Source organism: Alternaria alternata (assembly GCF_001642055.1).
Source record: "Alternaria alternata strain SRC1lrK2f unplaced genomic scaffold CC77scaffold_1, whole genome shotgun sequence".
Classification (NCBI taxonomy): domain Eukaryota; kingdom Fungi; phylum Ascomycota; class Dothideomycetes; order Pleosporales; family Pleosporaceae; genus Alternaria; species Alternaria alternata.
The window spans coordinates 1,107,153-1,132,725 of NW_017306190.1; the positions used below are offsets into that span (position 1 = coordinate 1,107,153).

A 25,573-nucleotide genomic window follows, 5' to 3' on the forward strand; every position below is an offset into this window, starting at 1 on the left:
CAAGATCAGGGTATGGCCACGGCGTCTGTGACCTACGATTGCGTGCAGCAAATGTTACAGCAGAGGAGTCTTTGTATGGAAAGCTTTGCCCATTGCGATGCAGACCGCAAGGTTTTAACAGATCCCGTTAATGTTCTTGACACAGGCTCCACATTACAAATGATACTGAACCCAAACAATCTTCCCAACTTGCTCTGCCCAACGGACCGTACTGCTTCAGGTTCAAGTAATACGTTCACACAAACACGGACATGATCATGTTCACCCTAGCGAGCTTTGTTAATCAAGTATGCATGGAAATCTCGCCCTGCTTTGTGCCCACAATTTTAGTCGGTAGACACCTGTACTAATACACAATCCCCTGAACCCGGGAAAGAAACAACAATTACAAATGTTGCATACAGATACCGAAAGTCTGTACAGAAGCTCAAATGTGCCCTAACGCCTTGCTATCACTTCGGTGTTTTCCTTGCCAACTTTCCAGCGTTATTACAATCGACGCCATCCACTACCCAGGCTATAACCATCCTAGCGGTTGACAGCTGTGAAGCTTACGTCGGTCATCTCGGTGTCGCCGTTCTGCGGCGGAGGAGGCGCGGAATCGGTCGTCGGTGGTTGCTGGGCAGCACCTGAGTACGCGCGTGGACGGGCGGCTGCCTCCTCGTTGCTAGCGGGTGTGGGGCGTTGCTCGTCATAGGCTGGGTCGAAGTATGCGCGCTGGGCGGGTGCTGGCTGCTGCTGCTGTGGCTGCAGCGGTGGGAGCGAGTGAAGGGGAGGAAGTGTAGGAGGTGCGCCGTTTGCACCGGTGTGTGGGCTTGTCGCCGTGGGGGCGCCGATGGTACCGAAGTAGCTGTTCTGGGGACGCCCTGATGGGTCCGGGGTACTCTGAGCACTACTCATGGGGTTCATGCCATGCGACAGGGCTCCCAATCCCAGTCTGCCCTCCCCGCTCATGGCTGTCCTCTCACCGGCTCCTCCCTCAGCACTGCCGCCAAGGGGAGGTGTGCCCTTCCTATTGTGGCTCCTTTTGCTTCTCAATGGCTTGTCTGTTGGAGTGGGCGGTGGGCTGCTGCTGCGATCGCTGTCGTCGACGTTGTACTCCATGTGTTTGTTGAGCTGCTCAAGAAGAAATGCGCGCTCAAGACGCATCTTCTGAATCCCGCGGTTCAGGCGTGTGATGCGCAGGCGCGTGCCGTCATTGTTCTCTTCGATGTCGGTTATACGGCGGCGGAGGTCGATGCATTTCCTGTAGTAGGCGCTTTCAACCGAGGGAGGAAGGTCTTTAGAGGAGACGGCGCGGGATGCTGGGGCAAGCAGTTAGTTGACTGGCCACTGGGCATGTGGATTGCGACGCGCCTGAGCGCGAAGGTAGTGCATACGTGGTTGCGGCATCTTTGCGCCTCGTGGTGCTGTGTCTGGATATGCAAAGGTGATTACTAGGCGTCTGTTGATGGAGCCGATTCGCAGGATACGTGGGTGTAGTTTGGTGATACAACTTTGTTGATCAAAGTCAGAGTGCTGGACGCGATGATGTTGAGCTCGGTCCGTGGGGCCGGGGTTGTTCCGAATAGCCTCATCTTATGACATTCTTGGCGTGTCGCGACCTTCCCTCTAGCCAACAAACACCAGTCATCGTCCAAAGACACCCCTTAAGGTGACAATCACTGTATGTTCCGAAATCCTTCATGGACTCTGTCGCATGGCTCCGTCACCACGCCAATACGACGGAACCTGCCATCCTAGAGACTATGATTATCATTCTACACGTAGAACGTGGGTCGGTGGCACTCATGTTCGACTCGCTCCTTAGATGCATCATTCCAGAAAACATAGTTATATGCTTGACAGTCTTGGGAATGCACAAAGATCACTAACGGGTTGTCTTTCGTATTGTACGCCGGTCTGGACAACATGGCATGGGAACCTGCCAGTTCGTACACATACAACACTTGACTAGAGCACAGTCGCGATAGCGCTGGCTCGCCCAGAGCCGGAATAGGATGGACATCCGATCAAGTATGACGCCATAATTGGGGGCCAAACTGATGAATGATAAGAAGTTCTCAGGGTTCCGATCCTCCCGAGGTCGTTTTGTTACTTTCAACTCAAGATGCTGTTGATTTTTCTGTCCCTGGTCTGCGAAGTAGTCTCCGCCGTGTCGTTTCCTCCACCAACAGGACCGTATCACGTAGGATATAAACAGCATGTATTCAACAAAACCACACGAAATGACCCCGTGGCTCCAGCGAATGCTTCGTCAATTCTGCTAGCGACATTTTACTACCCAACCTTGACTATCCCGATACCTGGAAACAACACGAGTCCTTACCTTGATCCCACTACCGCAGACCTCTGGGGCGATGCCCTTCAGTACCCAGATCATTCGCTCCAAAGCTTCACAACCTGGAACGTATACGATGCTGTGCCTCTCGATATGACAGATCTTGGTGTAGGGCAGAAGCCAACCGTCATCTTCTCCCCAGGCGGCGGCGAGAACGCAATCATGTATAACGCATTGAATTCCGAGCTTGCCTCCCAAGGCTATACAGTGATCGCGCTTGATCATCCAGGAGAGACTCCTTATCTTCAGCTTCCCGATGGTGCACCAGGCATCTATGGTATCGATATCACAGAGACTTGGAGCTACGAACTTGGTGTAGCTGTGTACAACATGCGCGTTTCCGATACTATTGCAACAATCAGAGAACTTTTCCCCGCCTATGTCAAATCGACTAACGCCCCGTTCAATACTACGCACTACTTCGCTATTGGACATTCGCTTGGTGGTGCGGCAGCAGCTGGTGCCCTGGCTATCGAACCTTCACTCTTAGGCGGCATCAATTTCGACGGTCTCTTCATAGACCTTTCTGACGTGAAAAAACCATTCTTGATGCTGGCTGGTGCGGAACATACTCCAACCGTTGATCCTTCGTGGGCTCCTTTCTCTGCCAACCAGTCGGGATGGTACCAGTGGCTTAATGTCACAGGCAGCAGTCACCAGAACTTTGCCGACCTGGGCGACTGGGTCGATCTGCAAGGTCTGAGGAATAAGACGATCACACCCTCATTGGACACGATCTGGGCCCCGAGGATGGATTACATCGTCAAGACGCTTGTAGAAAGATTTTTCGGTTTTGTGTTGGGTGAGAATGAGTGGTCAGAAGTACCCAGTCCAACATTTCCGGAGGTTGAGTATATGAACGGAAGTACCACCAGCAGGTAGATGGTTTGCTGCACTTACCATCTAGCTTATGCCAATGACAGCGGACAACAACAAGTTTAGTCTAACTTGACGGTTGCGTACTTTCATTCGTTGTGTGTTCTGATATTGGTCTTTGTTGTACATACCAACTGATCGGACACTAGAATGATAAACCGAATTCGAGATTGTTACCAAGTCTAGCCTATAGTGGCGTCTACCTTCCACTGGAATCACTCAGTCGTGATTCCCTTGTGTCTTTATCCGAAGAAAAGGCACTGCAAACAAGCTAAGAAATGTTGTAACAGCAGCTGCCCAGAATACTGCTGCGAATGGCTCGTAAGGATCATTATCGTAATAGCCGGTCGATGCCGGGTCTGCAACCACACTGTTGAAAACTGCCGTCTCTACACCAAAACCAACTGTGACAGCGAGCTTGGTAATGGTCTGAAAGATTGAGGCTGCAATAGATTGCTGAGCCTTGGGCAAGGAAGAGAGAACGTACATCTGGGTTCGTGGCGAGTTAGCAGTTGTCAGATTGGTACAGACATTTCCGACTTACATTAGCGACGTTGAAATGGAAATCAGCTCCGACTACAATGATGACGAGGGACGGAAACGTGAAGGCCCAATATGAGTCCCCTGAGCGCTGTACGGCAACTAATATTGAGGCTATAGTGTATGCCAACGTGCCTATGCCCATTAAGATCTTGTTGGAGACTCGATGCAAAATGAGTCCAGCTACCACCTGTACCATGTGGTTAGTGTAGTTTAATTGTATCTTGGTGATGACCCACGTTGATTATGATGCCGCTTACAGCCATGGGAAGCATATGAACTGCTGTCAGCAGTGCCGAGTAGTGGAACAGCTCCTGCAGATACAGCGCAATGAAAAATGTCATCGGCGGAAAGACGAGGAAGCCAGGCACCAGAACCACCATGATCTAACAGGTTTTAGCAAACAAACGTGATCATCTATTGGCTTTTGCAAATGACATACCAAGCAGGACTCCCGGTCGCGCCACACATTCATCGGCATCAGTGGGAATGGGAAACGTGTCTCCCATAGTATGAACGCGACGATCAACACAACACCGAGTATGAGGAACACTAGTATGTATGTGGATTTAAAGCCTTGTGCAGCATCTGGCCCAGCGCTTAGAAGATCAACGTCAGTGGAAGATTCCATATCACAGAATGGTTGCCTACCTGAGGGCAGTGGAGAAGAGACCGATGCCTCCTATGATCAAAGCGGCCCCAATGACATCAAACTGTTTGAAGGAAGCGACAGTCAGTGGCAGTTTATCACTGTCATCCACTGGAACTGTGAAACCAGCTATGATGGCTACAACCAGGTAGATGATTGCAAGAAGCCAAAATGGTGCGCGCCAGCCGAAAAGTTGTGTTGCGATACCCGAGAAAATGGTACCAAAGACAAAACCTAGTGGATTTCCTGCACTAAAGCTAGCAAAGGCAAGGTTCTTTCTTCTGGATGGCTTCTCATAGATGCTACCTAGTATACCTTGACACGGGGGAACGGCCAATGCACACATCAACCCCATCACTCCATTGAGGATGATAAGCGTCAGCGCATCTTGTGAGAAGCCGGTCCCGAGCGCAAACGCAGCGAACAGAAACAGGCTGGCGAGAAACATGCTACGTCGCCCAAACATGTCTGCGAGTTTGCCGAAGAAGAGCAGGAAGGAACCCGAGGTCAAACTGAGATTGTGAGTCGCTGATTGAACCCTCATAGAGTAAACTGACTCACGCTGAAGATGCTGTCATCCAAGTGATCTCGGTTGTGCTCATTGATAAGTCCTTCTTGACGGATGAGGAGATGATGATAGTACAGCCTTGAAGCAAGCTCGGCATCGCCACACCCATTGTTGCAATAAAAACAAACAGGACTTCGTGGATCGTTGTGCGAAAGACTGCAGGGCGAGCATTCGGCTTGTAGTCTGGTGGCAGAGGCGTTGTTTTGGTCTCGTTCGAGACTTGCTCGACAGTTTTGTCCGAACTCTGATGAATGGGCATTGCGGTAAGCTCATGCGAGCTCATGATTGCTAGCAAATGTAGGCAGTTGATGGGCAGCGTCGGAAGCAGTCAATCATGGACTCGCCAGAGCTGCAACGGCCGGAAAAGATGGTAGTCAAGCTACATCAAGAGAAGAGGTAAGTGTCGAGGTGAATTAGCGGTGGGTGTCCGGGAATGCACCTGGACGACGCTAGTACCGAAACAGCGCACGCCCTGTAGGGCGTGAAGGAACACCGGCGATGAGTGCAAGTTTTTTGGAGGGCTTCCGCACCTGTCAACATGAATATAGGGCCAGCTTCAGTCTATCCAGAATCTGCAGATGCCATGAAGGGCTTGACCCATTCTGCGCGTAGCAGACCTCAGGAGCAAAGCCAGCAGCCAAACTATCCTCGTGCCTTGGACGAACGGTTTCGATAGTTCATAGACACCCGACTTTCCGGGAAATTGATTTGACGGCTTCTCTTCAAATTGAGCACTACTCTTCAGGGCGTGTCAATGTGCAAACGCATTAGCATGCTTAGGTATTAGGTATAGCGCTTAGTCTAGCAACATGTCCATGATGTGGGTCCAACATAAGCATGCACAAACTGCAGTACATACTCTAGGTATGAGATCCGGAGAAGGTAGCAAGGGCCGAAGGTTGCTGATGTGCATGCAGTACGTGTGGATCAGCTGGTGGAGAAGGTGGTACCTAGCGGGTGAGATCAGCGGGCCGGGGCGCGCGGGGCCGCGCGAGCTACCGCGTCAACCACACTCTTGATGTTCTACGACAGACTCACCGCTCGTATATGCAGTAAGTTTTCAAAGTTGCTAGAATGCCGCAAGGTGTAATCCTAGAGCAATTGTAGAGCGTCATCACAACATTGCAAAGAGCTTCTAGACATGATTGGTATGTGACATTTTGACGAATTTTACTGATCGAACGATCTGGAGACTTATTGTCTAAATTCCAGCTTTGATCTCCTGGTCCTGCAACGATACCTCGAAGCACCAACCAAAATCATCTGGCACCCTACCCATTTGATAGTCCCACAATCGCGCCAGTAGCTTCTGATGGACCGGTCCGCCACCCTGCTGCTGATCCGGCATGTAAGCAATAGTCTCGAAATTGCCGTCAACAGTCACACGCGGTCCAGGACCCAAGCCTTCTCCCATGCGCTTTCGCGTAATCGAAGCAATAGGCATCAATGCCACAGCTGTACCTGCACCCATAACTTCACTAAAGTTAGGTAGTTCCTTATATGATATAGCCCGCTTCTCTACGGTCCATCCAAAGCTCCGCGCAATCTTTTGAACGGTGTCACAAGTCACGCTCTCTATGACACATGGCGAGTCTGACACCACAATCGTCACCTCGTCGCCCGGCTCGTCGTCTGCACCTGAAGCATAGCGGGCGCCTATGAACGCACTGGTGCTAAACTCATCGATATCTTCATGTCGTGCACTGTCTAGGTGCAGCGTCACACCATATCCGGCAGCTTTTGATTGTTTTGCCCACCGCATCACAGGGGCATAATTTCCACCAATCTTAACATGACCAGTCCCTCGCGGCGCGGCGCGGTCAAAGTCATCAACGATCAAAGCCTTCATTGCTTGTGCTTTCTCGTGTACTCCTGTCGGGACAACAAAAGTGCAGAAGGTCGTCTGATCCGTTGCCGTGAGTCCAAGCTGCGGACTAGACCCGTATAGCTGTGGTCTCACATACATGGCTCCGCCATAACCATGAGGCGGGACAAATCCGGCATTGAGCGCAACGGCTGCGCGACAAGCCTGGAGAAACATGTCCACAGGCACGATTGGCAGGTCTAGTGCACTGGCAGACCGTTGGAAGCGATGGGCATTCATATCAGGGCGGAAAAGGGAGATTGAGCCAGGTGAGCCAGGGTGGCGGAAGGCTTTTAGGCCTTCGAGAACTTGCTGCCCATAGTTAAGGGCAGGCGACATTCCATGAATCTTCACGTGGGGACTTGAGACAAATTTAAGTGGCGTCCATTCGCCCGTCTTCTTGGAGTGAGTAGCTTCGATGTGGCCGTTGACTATTGGTAGATACTGATTAGTCGCTGTGATTGAGCTCGGTAGAACTTAAATACCTTCTTGGAATTTGAGATCCATCTTCTCCCAAGGGACAGCGGAAGTGGGAGGCGGGGGGAATTCGGTCATGTTGTGGTTTGTGATGACGTGTCTGGCGATAGCTTTGACCTTTGTTCTTACTGTTGACAACTTTCGGAAACACGACAACACTAACAACAACTTATATGCATCACTTGGAATTAGACTACTCCACAACGTAATTCCTACCACTCCTTGGTATGGCAACAAATTGCCGTCTCTGCGGGGAAGATCTCACTGCTAGTCAACTCCAGACTATACCTTTTACCTAGTTCATTCAAGTGCTTACCGAAGAAAGCATCACGATGCTTTCCGAAGCTGATGGATCATTATGTACAAGATAATGCGTAAAGTAGTGCTTACTTGGAGAACGAATTTGTTTAACCGTTTATAATGACTGGGCTTCTCGGTCACCGAAAACTGGATTTGCGCAGTGATGCCATACGCCATGACGAAAGCTATAGAACAGAAAGAAGTAGAAGGATGCTTCGAGACAGAGATGCTTTGATCGGTGTCGAGCATGATCGGTCTCACGGCTGTAGATCATTAGGCTCAGCAGTAGCAGGGGCATACAGATGCTGAATATGTCCTGTATCCACAGGAAAGTTGCAACTCAACGACACGCGGCCTTATACCGCATTTTGTGGCACCGCGGGCAGCAGAAACACTTCGTATTTGTAAAGTATGTCAGCCGGGCCTGACTCTGACTTTTGGTAAGCACTGAGGGGAGATCGACAGCGGAGTTCCAGAATTTGACGCTTGCATAATGGGCGGTTGATGCGGTCGTTGGATGTATGAAGAAACTTGAGGGGCGTCGAAACACATCACATGAGAAGCGCTTATAAGCTCGTCATTTTTCTCGTCATGCAATGATTCAATCGATAAACCAAGCTTTCTCTCCCTCCATCTCAATCATCAAGAGATAGGTATCCTCTTCTACAAGTGATCAACATGATCTCCAAAGCCGATAATGCCGACGCGCAGCGCGCCGTGGCCAACATCTACAACTCATACATCGCGGCCGCTGCAATTGGTGCTGCGTGGGAAGTCGGTCTGTTCGAAGAGCTGCGCCAGCACGAACACGTCCACATATCCGAGTTCGCAACTAAGCAGAGCCTGGACCTGAAATCCACTCAGGGGTTGGTGGTTTCGTTGACTGTTGTCGGCATACTCCAGCATAAAGGAGATATTGTCCAGACGGGCAGATTGTTCGACGAGGCTTATACGCAGAAGTCCGTCTTCCACTGGCTGGCTCTCGGCTCAGGTACACTGTTTGCACGTATGCAGTACGTGCTTCGCAAGGAGAATCGGACTGGAGATTATTACACACGGGATAGTGTTGCTATCGGATACGCCTGCAAGGACATCAACACTGTTCATTTCGATCCCATATTCTGGACGGCGATGAAGCAGCTTGATTTCAGTTTTCACAAGGTCGTTGACCTGGGCAGCGGCAGCGGTGAACGCTTGATGGAAATCTTGAACCGTTACCCCAACACCAAAGGTCTCGGTATCGATGTCGCTGCTCCTGCGCTGCAGAAGTCCGCAAACGATGCGGAGACACGCGGCTTCGGGGATCGATTGTCGTTCACCTTGGGTGACGCCACTAATCTGGAACATCGCGAAGAATTCGCTGATGTAGACCTATTGACATGCTTTCTTATGGGACACGACTTCTGGCCACGGGAGAATTGCATTGCCTCGCTCCAACGTTTGCGGTCGGCCTTTCCCAAAGCTCGCCGCTTTTTGCTGGGCGACACTGTCCGAATCCTCCTGAATCAGACAGGGCTCTCCAAGTACGCAGTTACCGAGGAAAGTGTTCCCAGCTTCACTCTCGGGTTTGAATTTGGTCATGCGCTGATGGATACGTATATCCCTACAATGGAGGATTGGGAGGGCGTCTTCGCCGAAGGGGGCTGGCGCTGTGTCAAGCAACATCTAATAGAGACGCAGTCTCTTTCCGTTATTTTCGAGCTTGAACATGCCTAGATGGCGAGCAAGTTCATGTTTGGCTGGAGTTGAGATAGCCTGTCTATATGGAGTACTCTATGTTATTAGTTAGCCAATGGAGGTATCGCAGCTGGTGATGAATAACAACTTCTCTGCAGTCTTAGTACCTTACATATTGCGCCTCACGATCGCTTATCAGGCTACCTCCGACTCATCTTCCCTTTACTAAAAGTGTGAAAAGTGTGGCATCGTGTTCTCTTTGATACGAACTGACCTCGAAATCAAGGCGCAAGTGACCGCCTGTGTGATCCAGCAGCTGAGTAGAATCTCCTAGACTGATTCAAGATAGCGGTTCAGGAAACGACGTTGTTACGAAATTCTGGACAAGGTTTATGATTCATCCATTGAGAAGGTCTAGAGTCTCTATCCCTTGATCTTGACCGCGCCTCCTCTTCAATTCTATGCATCAGCCTGTCTGCAAGATACCATATATGCTGTCTTGCTCCGCCTAGAAACTTGTAACTAGATTTAAGGAATCTTTGCTTGAAAACAACCCACAGCTCCTCATCAGCTGTCTCTCCAGTCCCCGGCCTTGGATAAAAGGGATCATTCCTAAAAAATGCTGCGCAGGCCTGCTCAACTCCCTCTGCGTCCATCCGCATAGGCCGACAGCAGTCAAAATCGAGGATCCACATGCAGTGGGTACCCAGAAAGTCAGACTGAAAAGCCATTGATTGTGTATGTTTGCTTCGCGGTGGAGCTAGCACGAATTCGACGTCGTTCGCATCAATTTCCGCACCCCAGTGCATCAGTGCGAGAGCCTCTGCCATAGTCTCTGCATATAATCCAGCGCAGAGATCTGAGGCTTCCATTTGATCGATGTGTAAAGGAACGTTCCGCAGACTGAAGCGCTGGAAGCGTGATTCGCTTTTCCCCTCTTGTCTGTGCCGGCGCCGACGTCCCAAATATGGTCGAATAAGGCATGCATCATCGTCTGGGTTGCCTTTCACGAAAGTGGATAGTTGAGCGTTGCCAGCGCAGAAGAGATCTACAATCTTGTTGCTGATTGGCCTTGGGATCTTAGGGATTCGTTCCGAGATGAGCGCTCTACAAGCAGTGTAGCCAGAAGGGAATTGATGTAGGTTTGATAGCCACCAGGCATCGTCGGTTTGGACAAGATTGTGGCAGTAAGGAATTGAAAGAGGCATCAATGGTGGCTGTTGGATTGCGCTCTGGAGAACTCGAAGATGCATGTTGTAATCATTCGTGACTGATCTACCAGGTCCGCCATCTTCGCGCTTGATGGCAACTTGCCCGTCGTCATTGTGTTGGGCGTTTCCAGGAGTCCAGACACTACCACAAAAGCCCCTTCCTATGCAGCGATATTGGAGGTTAGACTGTAGCATAGTCAAACGTGTTTGTTGTTGATGTTGAAAGTGGTGTAATAACTTTGGTTGTGTATGAGGCACAGAAGGTGCATGAGTGCTGGTATTTAAGGAAGTTGGAGTTCCAGGTTAGTGGCTCTTGCACGCATAATGATCTAGTTAAAGCAAGCGCATGACTCACCACCCGCATATATGTCCCGTGGTACCAACCCTCCGCAAAAACGGTCGTCGTTGTACCAATCTCCCAGGACGGCATAGCGTATTGGGGTACCGAGGGTTTGGCGCAGTACTCACGACGGGTGGGTTTCTATTGGAGGATGGCTATGTTTTACCTTGTTCAGGTGTGGATAGGTTTAATTTGATGAAAGCTAGCTAAGTTGAAGAATGGAATTTACTATGGTACTAATCTCGGTATTCTGTGCTCTGCCCTCACGCGTCTTACCTAAGACGCGCGGAGGGGTGTTTTGGTCACATAGATGTCGCTATATTGCACCTAACATAGTGTTGTGGTGATGTTAACAGAGTGTCTGTATAGTATTAACAAGCTAACGCAGTGTTTACGCGCTGTTTAACCTTAATATAGCGACATCTATGTGACCCAAAACCCCCTCCGCGCCGTATGGTACTGTTAGGCTACTGTTACCTAATCGCCCAGGTAGACGTTGAGACATGCTGCCATATTGGGGTCCATGAACACCATTCTTCTTGTTTGACAATGACACTGCCGAGCTTATCAGACTCCCATAGAGTTGTTTACTATGTTCTGTAAGTAGGGCGCACGAATATATTACAGAAGGTAGGGATCTTTCACGCTGATAGCTCCTACCTGCAACGATGCGGTACGGGCTGACGTTGATATCTAAAATATATTTTAAAATATTGCTCATCCTTGCACATACGACCATAGGACACTGAAAATTAGGCTTCCCGTCCGCTCAGCCATATACAAGCAATGTACCGGCGGATTAGTAGTTAGGTGGGTGACCACTAGCGAATCCCCGCTGTTGTATGTTTTTGCCTATCTTTTTGCTTTTACATACGACATGTACACTTTATATGATACGGCATACCCTTTGTGTTCTTCCTTTTTGCGCATGTTCTCATCTGGTGAGGTAGTAATACCTTCAAGCCGACCGTATCTTGTAAGTCAGGTGGCTCTCTGTTTTACTTTGTCCAAGTGTGCATAGGTCTAATATGACAGTAATTAAGACACTGTTAGCAGGTATAATTTGCTTCTTATGCTTTGCATAAATTGTTGTACGAGTCTTTAACAATTTCAACCACAATTTCTTTTTACGTACAACTATGAAACGTTGAAAACAAGTTTACCCGCCTGCTCTGCCTCGAAGCAATCATCTAACTTCGAATGTGTACTCTGCGCCGGTTATTCGTCAGTGGTATCTCGATAATTATCTAGTTGATGGAACTTACTAGTTGGTGGAATGTATGGCCACTTCAGTAAGCAGAGTTTGGCTTCCATAATCCTCAAGTAAGGAGGAGTCGTCATAACATCAATCTTACGGGTGCGTCGCACTTCAAGGGCATGTTTGCCAAGGTATCGCTCTGAGCGGAAGCTACAATATGGGCGAACAAGATTTTAGCGGATGCTTGACTTCCAGAGTGTTCCCATGTTACACAGTCAAATACAAGAAAGTACGCACCTCCAGCTGATGTTGGCCTGGACAACATTCTGAATGCCATCAATGTACCGGCGGACCTCACCGTCAATATCTGCGCCCCAACTGGGTAGATGATAGATTGCTTGATCCCATTGAATGTAACGCTGCTCAAGCATGGAATCCAATATATCGAAAGCTTCTTGCGCTGAGTGCCCGGCTAGCCGGCAGACAGCGGTCATATTAAAAGGACATCCCTCACACTATACATTTGAAAGGTCAGGGTGATCTCTCGATGACTTATACACGTATCTTCGAGCCAGGGCTTACCTCTTCCTTGCGGTACGAGAGTATATCATTAGATCTGGTGCACATACAATTAGTATCATAGAATGACATAGAAGAACAATCAAAGCAGCGTACAGAATAACGAAGTCAGCACCGAGGCGCTCTAGTGCTTGGATCATGGGGTGCTCGAAGACCTCATCTGGAAGCACAATCTCATGCGCGTACTCAACAAGATGGTAGAGTGGCGCGACGCCGACCGATAGCTGCCGTGTCGATAGCATCTCCTGTAGGGACGGGATGTGATCGGTGGTGAAATGTCCGACGTGGTGCGCTACACCTAATGTGTATTGCTGCATAGCACGAACAAATCGTCTCTGGGTACCGTAGGAAGAGCCGTTTTCGAACCGTTTGTAGATGTCGTCATGTGCCTTAACGATAGGAAGCTTGTATCCGATGAACGGATTGCCCGTCATGTTGGCCATGAGGCTATCGAGAACACGTTCGGATGTTGAAAGGTCGGTTCTCAGCTCGCCTGAGTCGAACACTGTGGTATTTTCCACCGTCAGTGAGGAAAGAGGTCATACTCGAAACACACCAACTTGTTATCGGTCTTGGAATGGAAGCTCACAGTCGTCGAACGGAAAGACCCAATTCCCCCAGTCGCATAAAGTCTTTAGCCTGTCTGGAGGTGCGTCTGGTGCCGCGATGGAGATGAAAAAGGAGAAATCGCAGGCGTTAACCTTTTTGCTCATACTAGGAGCGAAGTCGCATGTTCTGATCGGTGCGGTTAGAGCGCAATGTTGGATCCAGGTATCTGGCAACGGAAGTCACTGACTTTGCAAGCCATCGCTCCGACTCAAGTTAAGCAGCTTGGTACCCCTTATTTGACCTAGGTTCTTGTGTCAAGAAGCACTTGTATAGGTTAGGGATGGTAACAATGGTTCTCTCCTCCATAGCTGCGGTTATAACATGTACTGATGTATTGCGATGGCAATAAATGAAGATTTGTCATAAAGCTAGGATAACAAGCAAGTCGAGAGTGAAGCGAAAGGCATAAGTCAAGGTAAACTGACATGGAAAGAGACAAGTGTATAAAGCAGCTAGCTTGAGTCAACAGCTAGATCGATCTAACGGAGGAACAACTAACACGCTGAATTGTGGAAACATGATGGGACCAGTAGCGTGTTCCGCAAGAGAGTTAACGGGTCTAAGTTTACATTAGTGGTTCACTTCAGTGTAATCATTTATCCACTTTCGTGTATCGATAAGAAAGTGTAAGCACTTATGCATGGTGATTTTGAACTGTACGGCGAAGTAAGAAAGCTTACGTAATATCCAAGTCTACAGGTGTCAACCAGTATAATCGGTATGTGGATTTATATGAACGTAGTCTCAGATAGGGATGGCTTTTGGCCAAGAGGTGGTACCTAGTAAAACCAAGACAATGAACACGAGGTTTTAGGGGTGCTGAGGGGCCTTAATTCTTGGCGAAATTACTACAAAACCCCGATGCATACTAGTGTCTCGTATCTAGATAATTGAGGCCCTTGGTATCTTCAATCGGAGCCAGCGCAAAGTGCGAATCTCGCTGCCTAGTTTCTTATACAAGTCTTTCAAGTTCGCTTTCGATACCTGTTCCTTCCTCTTGAATACTAGTGTGCATTTTTGTGTAGCGCGGCCGAACGAGTAATAGTGGCATATACTAGAAACATACGAACATCAGCTTCAAACTTCGGATACAATTTTCCAACCGCACTCAGGAGAGATATGGCCAGTCACAAATATTCTAAATCTATGGCAGAGGACCTCCGAACTGTTGGAAATTATTCTTTTTACTGGACTAAAGAACACACTCCTAAAGAAAAGACTGATCCCCTTCGCTTCGAGCACGATGAGCTGGGTGCCGCTACTGTCAACATCATCCAAAAGATCCACCAGCGCAAGCAGGAAGCCCAAAAGCAACGGGGAGAACAGATAGAACGACTCGACATGTTCGCGACACTCAAAGCCAACCGGCATCATAATGAGACACTCGAGGAATTCTGGACACAGGTCAACACAGTGCCCGATTGGGTCAACTGGGAGCAACTTGAACGTGGGCAGCGCTTTTTCTATCGCTACGCATTGGGAAACATCATTGGCTTCGCGCTCCAGGGATTTGTTGGCGAGAACTCGGCTTCAACAAGTGTAGTCGAGGTGTTGCTGAGAACAGGCGGCTTCAGTACGCGATCGTTACGAAGGCGGCTGTTGGAGACGTTCCAGCTCGTGCTCGAGGTGACACATTCATTGGGTTTCATCAAACCTGGCGGCAAAGGTCACGAGACTACAATACGTGTGCGTTTGTTGCACTCGATGGTCCAACAGCGTATGCTACGTGTGGCTGAGGTCAAAGGCCCCTCTTACTATGACACCAGTATCCACGGCGTACCCATGAACACGCTTGACTCGATCCATGCCCTCGCCACTTTCAGTTGTAACCATGCTTGGCAGCAGTTGCCGCATATGGGCGTCCGCCCACCTCAACAAGAGGTCGACGACTACATTGCGCTTTGGAGATATGTCGGTCACGTCATCGGCACCCCCACCGACTTCTTTGCAACGACATCTCAGGCTAAGGCTATCATGGAGTCTCTGAGCTACAACGAGCTGCACATCACGCCATCATCACTCGTCGTCGGACACAACTTCGTCGAGGCCCTCAAAGACCTTCCACCCGTCAACATATCAGCTGGCTTTATTGAAGCTGGCAGCCGCCGCCTGAACGGGGATGACATCTGTGATCAGCTGGGCATGGGTCGCCCAGGTTGGTATCATTACGCTTGTTTCAATGGTCACTGCTGGCTTGTATTTGCCCTCGCAACTGTCCAGCACTGGATCCCATCATTTGAGGCTTGGTCTATCCAGTTCTGCCGCGAGGTCTTGCATAACTCCATTATTCACTCCAAGTATGGTCTCAAGGGCGGCTCTTTGCTCGATTTCAAGTACGTTCCAGATGGTCGAATTACAGGGTGTGAGAAGAACGATCGCCTTGACGGTGATCATATGTGGTTTTACGAGCGCCCCCTTGAGCTACTCTACTTTATCGTTTTCTGTGGTGGATGCCTCGCCATTATCGGCAGCGCAAGCATCGCGGCCTGTCTTTTGCTGGGGTTTGTGCCCTATAGTGTGGCTCTTCTAGGCATGAAATAAGATAAGTGAGCGAAGGTGAACCATGGATAAAGCCTATAATGTAAGCTTGATTCTATGGCTTCCACTATACTATGGATGCTACTATGGGCTTCCTTAACAGCAGCTTCTGCCTATGCATTATGTAATACCTGTTGGCTGTTACGAACTCAACTGAGTATAGCAGGCTAGTGCCTGGGTTGGGAGTCTTGGTTAGATAGCCTCGGAAGTTGGCAGGAAAGATGCCAGAGTTGGCCAAGATTCTCCTAACTAGTCAGTAGATTCGATGTGTCTGAAGTGTATGGCGAAAGTTTCAGCCACTTGTTTCCAATGAATAAAGAACAACTACAAAGAAGGCACTTCTACTGGAGAGATTAGGGAAAAGAACATGAACATTACGTGAACAAGATATTTGAGATATTGGTGGAGTGGTTACGACAGCCCAAGACCTTGACACTATATTCTTACTAAGCCTACATCCTCCCATGCAAGGCATAACGAGATACCTTCTATCAGCAAACAGATTTGATGAACCTAAACAGTGTATTTTCAGGAGTCCAAGGTGTCCAAGCTTCTGGAACGATAAATCAAGGTATGTTGAGCCAATGTCTACATTTATTGGGGCGATAGATGCGACTTAGAAAAGCGTTTGCTCACGTTGAGATTCTACGTAGCTTTCTTGTGATGACGACCTTGTAGTCCCTACACCACTGTGGTCCTGGGGGTCGGTATGAGATAGGCTGCGCTTCATTATGGGGAAAGTTGGCGGTCGTTGGTTGGTGGTGGGAGCTCGAAACGGACGAGAGTGGCGAAACCTCGGCCTGGGCTTGCGACACAGATCTTTCTCAATTAAGTAAGTGTACTGCTATAGACAATGGGGTTGGCGCGCGATGGAGAATCTCCCATACGTGGGATCTGGGAACTTCTATCTCCGGAGGCTATCCATCTTGGAACAGTTTCTTAGAAGCTTTTACTCTTTCTGAATATCTCATGGAGGTCTTCTCCCTACAAGCTGTCACTCGATGCTATTCTAAGGGCAGGCAATCTGCTCGTCGTGAGTGGGGCCGAGATGGTTCCGAACGGCCTATGACTCGCATGGCAACCATCGGTGCGCCGTGAAGCTCCTCGGTTTTACACAGTCATGCGGCAACAATTGTGTCTACGACATTCGCATTCACGCAGGTACACTAGTCCATGCGAAAACATTTAGCTGATCCCAGAAAGGCCTTCGTACTATACGAGACTGTACGACTCGTGAAAACAACCTTGGAACCGAGAATGACGGCTCTATTTCAAGGTTTCTTCAACGAGCATCTGCTTTCCGAGGTTATACCTCAGCAAAACGTACACAACATCGAAGACGGTGAGTTTCAGCACGGGCTCTGCATACATTGCAGCGAAAGACCGTGTGCCAAGCGACTTCATCCGTAGGTGTACTTGGCACAAATACCACGTCTGTTTTATCTTCACGATTCTCATCCGACATGCGGCTATAGTCAAATACTGCTACATACCAGTGTAGTGTGTTGACGTTGATGTCTAGTACTGGCTCAGCCACAGTAGAATGGAATGCTGAGGTGGCAATGTTACCCTGGAAAACGCTAGTGACAAGCATGAACCAGGTCGGGCAATAAGGGGCACTAAGCGGACGGTCGAGCGCGCCGCAGCCGGCACTAGCCATGGGTTCAATGCTAGGAAAGAAGTTATTTTCGGAAATTTACAACGTCATGCACGACATCTGGTGAGTGATGATGGACTACCTCGGCCTTGTTGTGCAATCTCGTATCGTACACACGGACTTGAAAGTGTTGATATATAAGACGACGTAAGGGCTGCCCGAAAAGCCTCATCACACCACTACAAACACATCACACTACAATCAGTATCTCAATACCAGATCCAACAACTCACTCAACCAAACACAACCACCCAACATGAAGTTCACCACCTCCGCCGTTATTGCCTCCACCTTGGCCATTGTCTCTGCTTCGCCCATCGCTACTGCCGACAACTCTACCAACACCGACCCCTTCGCTGCCACCAAACCTTCTGGCAATGATGTCTTCCGCCTGATGTCTCTCCGCACCGGTACCCCTATCCAATTCGGAAACGTCCAAGCCGTAAAGGGCGGTCTCAGCATCAACGCACCAAAGCAAAACTCCTCATGCACAGAGCCAGACGCCAACTACGCCAGCTTCTCGCTTACCGAGGAGGGCGATCTGTACCTCTACACACCCAACCCACCTCTGAGGGCTTACGTTGACCGTTCCGGCATGGGCCAGGGTGTCCTCCAATTCACAATGGGTGTTCAAGGCATCGGCAAGAACCAGGAGCGTGGTCCTTTCAAGATTGACGACGAGTCCAACTTGGTTTTCGCGGCAGCCAACGGCGTTGTTGGGTTCCAGGCTTGCCCGGGTGCGGAGGAGGACGGTTATAGCGTCTGGCTGTCGGGCGTCAACACTCCGGCTGGCATCGAGGGATGCATCCCATTTACTATGAAAGCGCTCAAGGAGGAGACTCCTGTCAAGTGCATCTACAACAACATGTGAACCTAATGGACTACCCACGATAGGAAACGGCCTTCTATAATCTAGTTTTTAATGACATGAATACCAACAAAACATGTGCTCTTTTGCTATCTGTGTTCTAGTATGATATGTCAACCTTGCTGCAACTTCTTTGTAGCTGTATCAAGAATTTGGCTTAAAAAGCCGATCCCATAAGAAATTAACTTCATCAGGTGGGTACCTAGGTAGGTTTGCTGGAACCAATGGTTGAGACGCGTAAGGATGCTTAAAGAGGGCCTTTCATGTTTCACGTAGAGAGCGCACAGACGGTGCAATCTAAGAGCGACGTCGAACGAAGATGTTTAGAGCCGCCCAATGACGTCGCTCTCCACTCCTAATCTCGTACATAGCTTCTAGACCAGTGCAAAGAGTCGATTAGATACGGTATGCACGAATATCTAGGGCACCTGACTCCCTGTCGTTATGCGAGAGTGACATCTTTGTTAAGGCGGGGTCAGCCGTGCCTGATGCACTTGACTACCAGGAAGCAAGATCCAGAGTAATCCAAAACTGTAATCAGACGGGCTAGACGGATTTTATTCACCTCAATTCTATCTACGAATGCAGAAAGACATCGATAAGATGGCGTCGCTGTGCGCGGGATACATCCCTATCTAGGTATGGTTCTGTCGTTAGGTAACACCTGCAGAGACATTAACACTGACTCGGTCAGGGTACCTACAGGCGGCTATCACACACCGTATTCGACTTATGAGAAGGCATCTCCGTTTTTGTATTCATGGTTACCGTCTTCATGCATAGAAGCTCAATCGTACCATTGTAAGGAGCTGCATGATGATTCTGGAGTTACACAAAGTAGATGTTAAAACGCCTTCCCACCACTCGCCTGCTTATGATACAAACTCAGCGCATTAGAATAACGTGAGCAAGTCTTTGAATGTCAATGTGTCTTGAACGGCCAGGTCGGAGCTTTACTGGACTCGAACGAAGGCAAATCTGTTGCTGCAAGCCGTTGGAACTGACCTCGTGCTTGCTCGATGCCCGGTCGTTCTGTCCCAAACGCATCATCTATTGTTGATGCGACCACAACTTCGTATGGTGCCGGTAGTCTTCCATTCAACGCGTCCTCTGGCTCCTCCAACCACGTATATGCGAATTCTGCTAGGAAGGGCACCCAGGTAGCGAGCGCCAAGATCTGTCCAAATGTCCATTCGCTATCTTTATTATAGGCTCCAGCTCGTGCTCGTATCCGGATGGTTACATAGACGAGCCAAATGTTGAAGAACAGCATGGCGAAGAACGAGACGAAAAGGATGGTCCATGACGTCCATGATGGGAACCGTACGAATACTGATGGCCGGTGGCGCAGAACGGAAAGAAGAGAGCCTACTACAAAGACAGTGAGACCGATTACCAAAAGAGCGGCGGTCGCCCAACAAAGATAAACCCAAGGCGCGAAGTCCATGTCCACACAAGCCTTCTGGCCTATTGGATCACCGCCAATTTGCGTACTATCTTCGGCTGTAGTCATCACAAGCACAAAGATGCCGCGAATCACCAGTACCAGGATAAGCACGTCGATTACTCCCCATAGCATAAGCCTTCCTTTCAGACGCCGAAACGTACCCGGTGTAGCCAACTGTAGTATAATGACAGGGAAAACTGAATTGAGAGGCACCACAGCACTTAGGACGAACGTTGCAAGAACCGATGTCGACTCTTGTTGCGCCATAGTGATATTGGATGCCAACAGCAAAGCTATCGAGAATACAGCAGACGCAGAAAGAAAGGCCGTAGTCGATAGTCGCATTGCAAGCAAAGTCCGTGAGATGAAGGACTTTCTATCTGTCCTGTTCGGCTTTATTCCAAGACGGGTCCTGACAATCGGGTACAGGTAAAGCGAGATGAGTAGCTGTTGCATCAGGTAGGTGACGAGCATCTTCGCGAGTTAGCTTGATCGACACGAAATCTCTTATGTTAGGTTAGGTCGTACCCCGATGCCAACCATGTCAGGATTGCCTTTCCAGCCGACCGCCCGGCACAGAGTTTGGACACATGTTTTGTAAGCGTATTCCGCAGCGGTTTGATCAAGCCTGCTATCTCTCTGAGTCCACACCCAGAATTCGTCCGTCATAGGGGGTTTTTGAACAGAGTTATGTTGCAGATATCCATCAAGGCTTTCGATGATATACGCATAGATTTTGTGCGGGTCTCTGTAATCATCGTTGGGCGCGATCATGTCGGTATCTACGACTGGCTGCAAGTACAGCCAGATCGAGACCGCCGACGAGCAATTTGTAAAATTGAAACTGGGCGATCCGAAGTCGAGTAGTGACGTGGCGTTCATTCTGGCCTATTGTATTAGGCATGAAACGCTCCTCAAAGGTGTCGGATGGGTAAATTCGATACTGTTTCACAAGACAACGCGTTACTTCTTTTCTGAGAAGGATGTGAAGCAGCATAGCAAGAGGTCATAGCTAAGCATTTGTACCAAGCAAAAAGACCTCGTGACTCAGCTGGCCTGCCTATACATATCGTGCATAACCTGTCCTTCAGCTGGGATGCAAGCCCCAAAACGATAGCCAACCAACGTTGAGCTACGTGAAGGCTGAGCCGCCACCGACGTAAAACCTAACAACTATGGCATCTAGATTTAGATGGAAGCCAAGCCACCGGTGCTGGCCATGTTCTTTTTACTCGGTCAAACAAGACATAGAGAAGGTCATGGTGCTGTGAGAAGTATTGCGATACGCTGAAACTCCATGTATTTGCCACCACAGTTGCTCCCATTCAATGAGAAAGAGCATGAAGAATACCAAATTCAGTGGCAATAACACCTCCTAAATTTAGATGCTAAGCAAGGCCATTTTGTACCATTTGCCTGATTTATCAAGTGCGTGGCTCGATAAGAAGCAAATTATTGGTCGCCAATCCGCCACGACTCGAGTCAATGGAACTTGCCTCTCCAACCGTTTCCGTCCTGTGGATGCACCTAAGCAGTTTCTTCCTCCTCCCAAAGTTCTTCTGGATGCGAAAACATCTCTCACTCTTGAGCTTTATCTGGCCCCTCCTGCAAGATGTATTTGAGATTAGTATATGACTTATATCAACTTAAGGGCGCGAGGCTGTCGCCAGAGCTCACAGAGCTAGACATAAACACACTTGTCGTTTCAGATTGCTGCAATATTTTCGTAATGGAGTTATTCGGCCAAGCGCAGTGCAAGCTGTAAGGTTAAGACGGCCATCCTTCCAGCACATCCACACCAAACAAACTATTTTGATGCCGAAGCAACCACGATTTTGCCTTCTTCCCTTTACCCGACAAGGGAGGTAGGTCGTCTCCTATGATTTGTTGATTATCGAGATACTGAACGGTACGCAACAAGTAGTGCGAGCAAACATCTCCGCGATAATGATCGAGATGCAACCCACAGTTGCACACTGCAAATCGATTAGCGACCCAAGATTCCAGCGGAAAAAAACTCCATTGATTGACCAGGAGCAAAGATGAAGGAATGGATGGTATATGCTGCAAGCCCGAGGGGCGGACCGGTAAGCGTAGACACTAGTGCTTGAGTTCAAACTACCCAATCGCTATCTAGCCACGACTGTTGTGTGGTCATACAAGAGTCCTTCAACACAGCAGCTTAGTCGCATTGTTGCTGCGGCTCCCCACACGAAGTCTCTGCATCATGAACACTCAGCCCAAACATCGCCATCGTAAGCTTTTAATTGATATTCGAGCGCCAGAACCTTGTATCTTTTCTTTCTGCTTCAGAGTCGAACGAACTGCCAATGTGATTTGCCAGCGGGTATTTTGCTTAGCAGCCCATGTGCCATTTCTGAAACATCCGAGCGGGTTTGTTGAACTTTCTCAGTCTGTTTCTGTTTCTTGTATAGTCGTAGCCAGACTGTGTCGGCGTTGCTGCACTCCAGCGCTTCGCGTACGTCGCTTCTCGCCAGTACGGGGTCTAGCATATCCAGTATCTCCTCGAAGCGCTCGTCGCGAACCGTCACATGTTTAGCGATGGCGCATAGCAGCAAGATCAGGCTGTTCCAAATCATGCGTGTAGGTGCATCGACATACAGCTCTGGTCGCGAAAGATCGACACTAGGTTGCGACTCCATGGACAGCCTCGTCATACCAGTTTCGATACCCGTAATCTTTAGTGACGTGAATTTGGAGCTGCTGCCCCTGCCGCGATCGTCATGCTCCTTAGTTCGCTTATAGACTTTTCTGAAGAGATCCCATGCGTCTTCGACCCGTGTCCTCATGAAGTCTCTCGCATGTTCGCACATCAAGGCTATGATGCCTAGCGCATTTGATACTACATATGCTTCCGGATCCTGTAATCGAGGTACCAACACAGGCCAGAGCGTATTAATAAGGGGGAGAAATGAGTTTTCGTGTTTTGCGAGGGCGGGTATGGTAGTGCGAAGAAGAGACAAGAGAGAGTTCCGGAGAGTCGGCGAGGTGGTAGTGAGATAATGTTGTGTGAGCTCGGAGATTTTCAGGAGGATGGCGAAGGTACGAGGCGCAGGAGGGGGAGGCTCTTCAGTCTGAGGTGGAGGTGGATGATCATCTTCCTCGTTTGGATCGTCTGGATTGGTATTTTCCGAGCTCTTGTCTTCCTTCCAGGGTTTTTCTGGGAATGGTATCTTCGCCGCTTGTTTCTTTTCTTCCTCCCGTCTTCGTGTGTCAGCATCTAACCTCTGAATCGCTTTGACTACGTCGTCCATGGTAGCCGTTCTCTTTGGGTGCTTTGTTTCGATATTCTCATCCCCAGCTGTCAACGCGAGTTGTGGCGCCTTGATACCTTCTTCTGCCATGCCTTGAAGTACAGAGAACAGAAGCTCTACGAGTTTGGGATACCCATGGTATCTCTCCAAGGCGTTGAAAATGCTATCCACAAGGTCATCCAAATATGGTAAGAGGGATGGACCGCAGAGTCTCATCATCATGAGTAGAACCTGCGGAGCCTGGGGAGAGACATCGCCATAGGCCAACTTTAAGCCAACAGCGTTGACGATGTAATCAACGTTTGCAATCACGAGCTCCCCTGCGTTGCTATATCCTGAAGCCTCCGCGACAGTATTGAGACAGACTAGAGCATGTTCACGTAGTGCGCTATTCGAGCTTCCAAGATGATGAAGCACTGGATAGAGTACTTCGCTCAACTCAGGGCGGAATTCAGTTCTGTACTGCTTCGCCTGTAGAGCTACAGTCTCCAATGCCAACGCATAAAACTGCCAAGGGTTGTCCGTATTCGAATCTCGCTGGTTGAGTAGTGATAGAGATTGTGAGTACAAGTCATCCAGGACTTCTTCCCTAGGGTTTGGTGTCCCCAAATCCATGAAATCATCGACGGATGGGTTGATCGTTGCTATGTCCCTTACTAAGTTGATTGACAGCCAGAAGCTTGCCAAGCGGACCTCAGTTGGTCCAAGATCAATGGAGCTAGTCAGTCCTTGAGCAACCGTTAGAGCCGAGTTCGATCGCGCGAGCTCCTGAACTAATACTTTAAACTCTGTCATCATGTCGTCCTGGCCTTTATACCGCAGGCTTATTGGAGGGAAAGAGGACGACTTCGTGGAACTCAACGCCAGTGTGCGATCGGTGATCGAGCTTTGGTCGTGTTCGTTTAGCTCTTCTAGGCCTTTTGCATCGGAAAATACAGCAGAAACACCATCTCGTAGACTATCAGTGAGTCGGTCATCCAAGATGGTCGGATCTTGCTCAAATAGTCGAAGCGACACCGAAATTTGGTGTATAATTCGACGGCGGCTACGGTCGTCTTTTGATCGCATTAGCCTAGGTAGCGCTACGATCCAACCGTGCAGGCTTTCCCGTAAAAGATCAGAAAGGGTCTGATCTGCGGACAAGAGTCCTTTTAGTTGACTCTCAATCGTGTCGTCAGAGCCTTCATGTCCCGCCAGATTTATGATGGTTTCGGTAGCCATACTTGTGCAAAGTGATAATGATATACGGCAGTCCTGCACGATGCAAAGACATAGCTTCAAGAGAGCTTGCCGAACCTCTGGCTTATCATGGTCCCTCAGCTTGAATACATTTGCAAGCGCGATCTTGACCTGTGAGGCAGTCGCTTGTAGCCACGAGGTCGATCGCGACGTTGTGGTGATACTCCCCGACTTATCTGATGGAGTTGTCTCGGGTAAGTCCTTGGTTTTCGCATCACTGAGCAGACGAACAAGAAGTGTCGCAAGTACTTCCAAGCTTTGCTCGACAACGCGAAAGCCGGGTCGGTTGCTGCTGCTCGGTGTCAATACCTTTGTCAAGGACGAGACCATCCTAGGTAGAAAGCTGGCGAGAGCATCATCATCATCGATCGCGCTGATGGTGCCCTTGAGCGCACATATAGCCTGGAACTTGACGTTATTCGAGTTGCTATCGGTAAGACTTTCGAGCATGACTAGTACAGCTTCGCCTAGGGCAGGTATATTGGTCGTCGCAGTTATAGCTTTTCGACCCTGCTTCGTGCGCGACGTCTCAGTCATCAGCTCGGACGCACATCTAAGCGCCAATGATTGCAGCTCCTCTGAAGTAGCGGAGATGCCGTTCTCTATGGATGAAGGCTTGGCCAGGAACGTAAAAAGGATGAGGAGTTGCCCTGATAGAGCAGGCTCAAGGCCGCCTCCCCAGCCAGCGGATAGCAAGGTTGAAATGCATTCCAAGCAAAGCTCCAGTGCTCTGACTGGAACCTGTCGAGAGATCCTGAGCACTTGAGATACTGGGACGAAAGCATATTCGGTAAGTTTTGCGTCCAGTAGACCAGGGCTACCAGTTATAGACCGGAGGGTAGTAAGTAGAGTGTTGAGCGCCTGTATCAGCTCCTTCCGAGCGCCTGGGTTTTGTGAGATACTTGCGGTGACTTGTAGCAGTTGTATGCAAGGCTGCTTTAGCTACAGGGGAGATCAGCGAAGGTTGGTAAGTTTAGAAACTCTGCCTACCCGCTGGAAAGTTTGTTGTCTCTCCATCCTGTCTTCGTCTCACGCAATATTTACAACTATGAGCTGATATGGATCGAGTAGGTCGGATACTCGTTTAGATCGTGTGTTCCGGATCTTTCCTGATATGGTTCAAGCGTGCGGGCGCGGTGAATGTATTGGCACTAGCATCGCTGACATGATCAGACCCAGCATCGATACCAATGCGACAAGGCAATCCGGACGTACTTTTTTTTTTCCGGAGTCCCAAGTAAAATTGAGGTGGCGGGTGAAAACAAGCCCAGTGGTGCGGGTGCGATGGTGATGCAGGTGGAGCACGATCCAGGCGGAAGT

At 49.3% G+C, this 25,573-nt stretch overlaps 13 protein-coding genes across 13 annotated transcripts; 5 read left to right on the forward strand and 8 right to left on the reverse strand.

Annotated features, from left to right (window-relative positions):
• Positions 1 to 130: 130 nt before the first annotated feature.
• Positions 131 to 1,885, reverse strand: CC77DRAFT_952458 (hypothetical protein). Its single transcript, XM_018535409.1, has 2 exons — positions 1,380 to 1,885; positions 131 to 1,304 (listed from the first exon to the last, which is right to left on the reverse strand). Exons 1-2 carry the CDS (start codon positions 1,390 to 1,392, stop codon positions 529 to 531), a joined length of 789 nt encoding a protein of 262 aa, XP_018391503.1. The 5' UTR covers positions 1,393 to 1,885; the 3' UTR covers positions 131 to 528.
• CC77DRAFT_23894 (hypothetical protein) lies at positions 1,752 to 3,545 on the forward strand. Its single transcript, XM_018530803.1, has one exon. The coding sequence runs from the start codon at positions 2,111 to 2,113 to the stop codon at positions 3,221 to 3,223; it is 1,113 nt and encodes a 370-aa protein (XP_018391504.1). The 5' UTR covers positions 1,752 to 2,110; the 3' UTR covers positions 3,224 to 3,545.
• Positions 3,330 to 5,393, reverse strand: CC77DRAFT_23848 (MFS general substrate transporter). The gene is made up of 6 exons (XM_018530797.1): positions 4,968 to 5,393; positions 4,409 to 4,918; positions 4,200 to 4,356; positions 3,997 to 4,143; positions 3,762 to 3,947; positions 3,330 to 3,706 (listed from the first exon to the last, which is right to left on the reverse strand). Exons 1-6 carry the CDS (start codon positions 5,255 to 5,257, stop codon positions 3,437 to 3,439), a joined length of 1,560 nt encoding a protein of 519 aa, XP_018391505.1. The 5' UTR covers positions 5,258 to 5,393; the 3' UTR covers positions 3,330 to 3,436.
• A 630-nt stretch (positions 5,394 to 6,023) lies between these two features.
• On the reverse strand, positions 6,024 to 7,580 carry CC77DRAFT_1015420 (branched-chain-amino-acid aminotransferase 5). The gene is made up of 2 exons (XM_018524021.1): positions 6,187 to 7,580; positions 6,024 to 6,122 (listed from the first exon to the last, which is right to left on the reverse strand). Exons 1-2 carry the CDS (start codon positions 7,175 to 7,177, stop codon positions 6,067 to 6,069), a joined length of 1,047 nt encoding a protein of 348 aa, XP_018391506.1. The 5' UTR covers positions 7,178 to 7,580; the 3' UTR covers positions 6,024 to 6,066.
• On the forward strand, positions 7,285 to 7,666 carry CC77DRAFT_23907 (hypothetical protein). The gene has a single exon (XM_018530804.1). The coding sequence runs from the start codon at positions 7,392 to 7,394 to the stop codon at positions 7,584 to 7,586; it is 195 nt and encodes a 64-aa protein (XP_018391507.1). The 5' UTR covers positions 7,285 to 7,391; the 3' UTR covers positions 7,587 to 7,666.
• Positions 7,667 to 8,317: 651 nt separating this feature from the next.
• On the forward strand, positions 8,318 to 9,322 carry CC77DRAFT_919909 (methyltransferase MppJ; the record flags this gene model as incomplete). The annotated part of the gene is made up of 1 exon (XM_018533704.1): positions 8,318 to 9,322. A coding segment is annotated over one exon (1,005 nt), but the record flags the coding sequence as incomplete, so codon positions are not given.
• A 5-nt stretch (positions 9,323 to 9,327) lies between these two features.
• On the reverse strand, positions 9,328 to 10,760 carry CC77DRAFT_1036805 (hypothetical protein; the record flags this gene model as incomplete). Its single annotated transcript, XM_018527033.1, has 2 exons — positions 9,779 to 10,760; positions 9,328 to 9,370 (listed from the first exon to the last, which is right to left on the reverse strand). Exons 1-2 carry the CDS (start codon positions 10,696 to 10,698, stop codon positions 9,328 to 9,330), a joined length of 963 nt encoding a protein of 320 aa, XP_018391509.1. The 5' UTR covers positions 10,699 to 10,760.
• A 1,197-nt stretch (positions 10,761 to 11,957) lies between these two features.
• On the reverse strand, positions 11,958 to 13,614 carry CC77DRAFT_952467 (terpene synthase metal binding domain-containing protein). Its single transcript, XM_018535410.1, has 7 exons — positions 13,417 to 13,614; positions 13,210 to 13,355; positions 12,717 to 13,125; positions 12,624 to 12,657; positions 12,339 to 12,556; positions 12,109 to 12,251; positions 11,958 to 12,052 (listed from the first exon to the last, which is right to left on the reverse strand). Exons 2-7 carry the CDS (start codon positions 13,331 to 13,333, stop codon positions 12,030 to 12,032), a joined length of 951 nt encoding a protein of 316 aa, XP_018391510.1. The 5' UTR covers positions 13,334 to 13,355; positions 13,417 to 13,614; the 3' UTR covers positions 11,958 to 12,029.
• Positions 13,407 to 13,805, reverse strand: CC77DRAFT_23943 (hypothetical protein). Its single transcript, XM_018530810.1, has 2 exons — positions 13,729 to 13,805; positions 13,407 to 13,681 (listed from the first exon to the last, which is right to left on the reverse strand). The coding sequence occupies exons 1-2, from the start codon at positions 13,746 to 13,748 to the stop codon at positions 13,504 to 13,506; spliced, it is 198 nt and encodes a 65-aa protein (XP_018391511.1). The 5' UTR covers positions 13,749 to 13,805; the 3' UTR covers positions 13,407 to 13,503.
• A 458-nt stretch (positions 13,806 to 14,263) lies between these two features.
• Positions 14,264 to 16,138, forward strand: CC77DRAFT_1036806 (transcriptional regulator; the record flags this gene model as incomplete). Its single annotated transcript, XM_018527034.1, has 2 exons — positions 14,264 to 15,730; positions 16,120 to 16,138. Exons 1-2 carry the CDS (start codon positions 14,349 to 14,351, stop codon positions 16,136 to 16,138), a joined length of 1,401 nt encoding a protein of 466 aa, XP_018391512.1. The 5' UTR covers positions 14,264 to 14,348.
• Positions 16,139 to 17,631: 1,493 nt separating this feature from the next.
• On the forward strand, positions 17,632 to 18,324 carry CC77DRAFT_1015422 (hypothetical protein). The gene has a single exon (XM_018524022.1). It carries the CDS (start codon positions 17,681 to 17,683, stop codon positions 18,293 to 18,295), a length of 615 nt encoding a protein of 204 aa, XP_018391513.1. The 5' UTR covers positions 17,632 to 17,680; the 3' UTR covers positions 18,296 to 18,324.
• Positions 18,325 to 18,815: 491 nt separating this feature from the next.
• Positions 18,816 to 20,724, reverse strand: CC77DRAFT_978658 (hypothetical protein). The gene is made up of 2 exons (XM_018536008.1): positions 20,268 to 20,724; positions 18,816 to 20,213 (listed from the first exon to the last, which is right to left on the reverse strand). Exons 1-2 carry the CDS (start codon positions 20,619 to 20,621, stop codon positions 19,215 to 19,217), a joined length of 1,353 nt encoding a protein of 450 aa, XP_018391514.1. The 5' UTR covers positions 20,622 to 20,724; the 3' UTR covers positions 18,816 to 19,214.
• A 1,075-nt stretch (positions 20,725 to 21,799) lies between these two features.
• CC77DRAFT_1015425 (hypothetical protein) lies at positions 21,800 to 25,540 on the reverse strand. Its single transcript, XM_018524023.1, has 2 exons — positions 25,244 to 25,540; positions 21,800 to 25,195 (listed from the first exon to the last, which is right to left on the reverse strand). The coding sequence occupies exons 1-2, from the start codon at positions 25,268 to 25,270 to the stop codon at positions 22,049 to 22,051; spliced, it is 3,174 nt and encodes a 1,057-aa protein (XP_018391515.1). The 5' UTR covers positions 25,271 to 25,540; the 3' UTR covers positions 21,800 to 22,048.
• Positions 25,541 to 25,573: the final 33 nt, after the last annotated feature.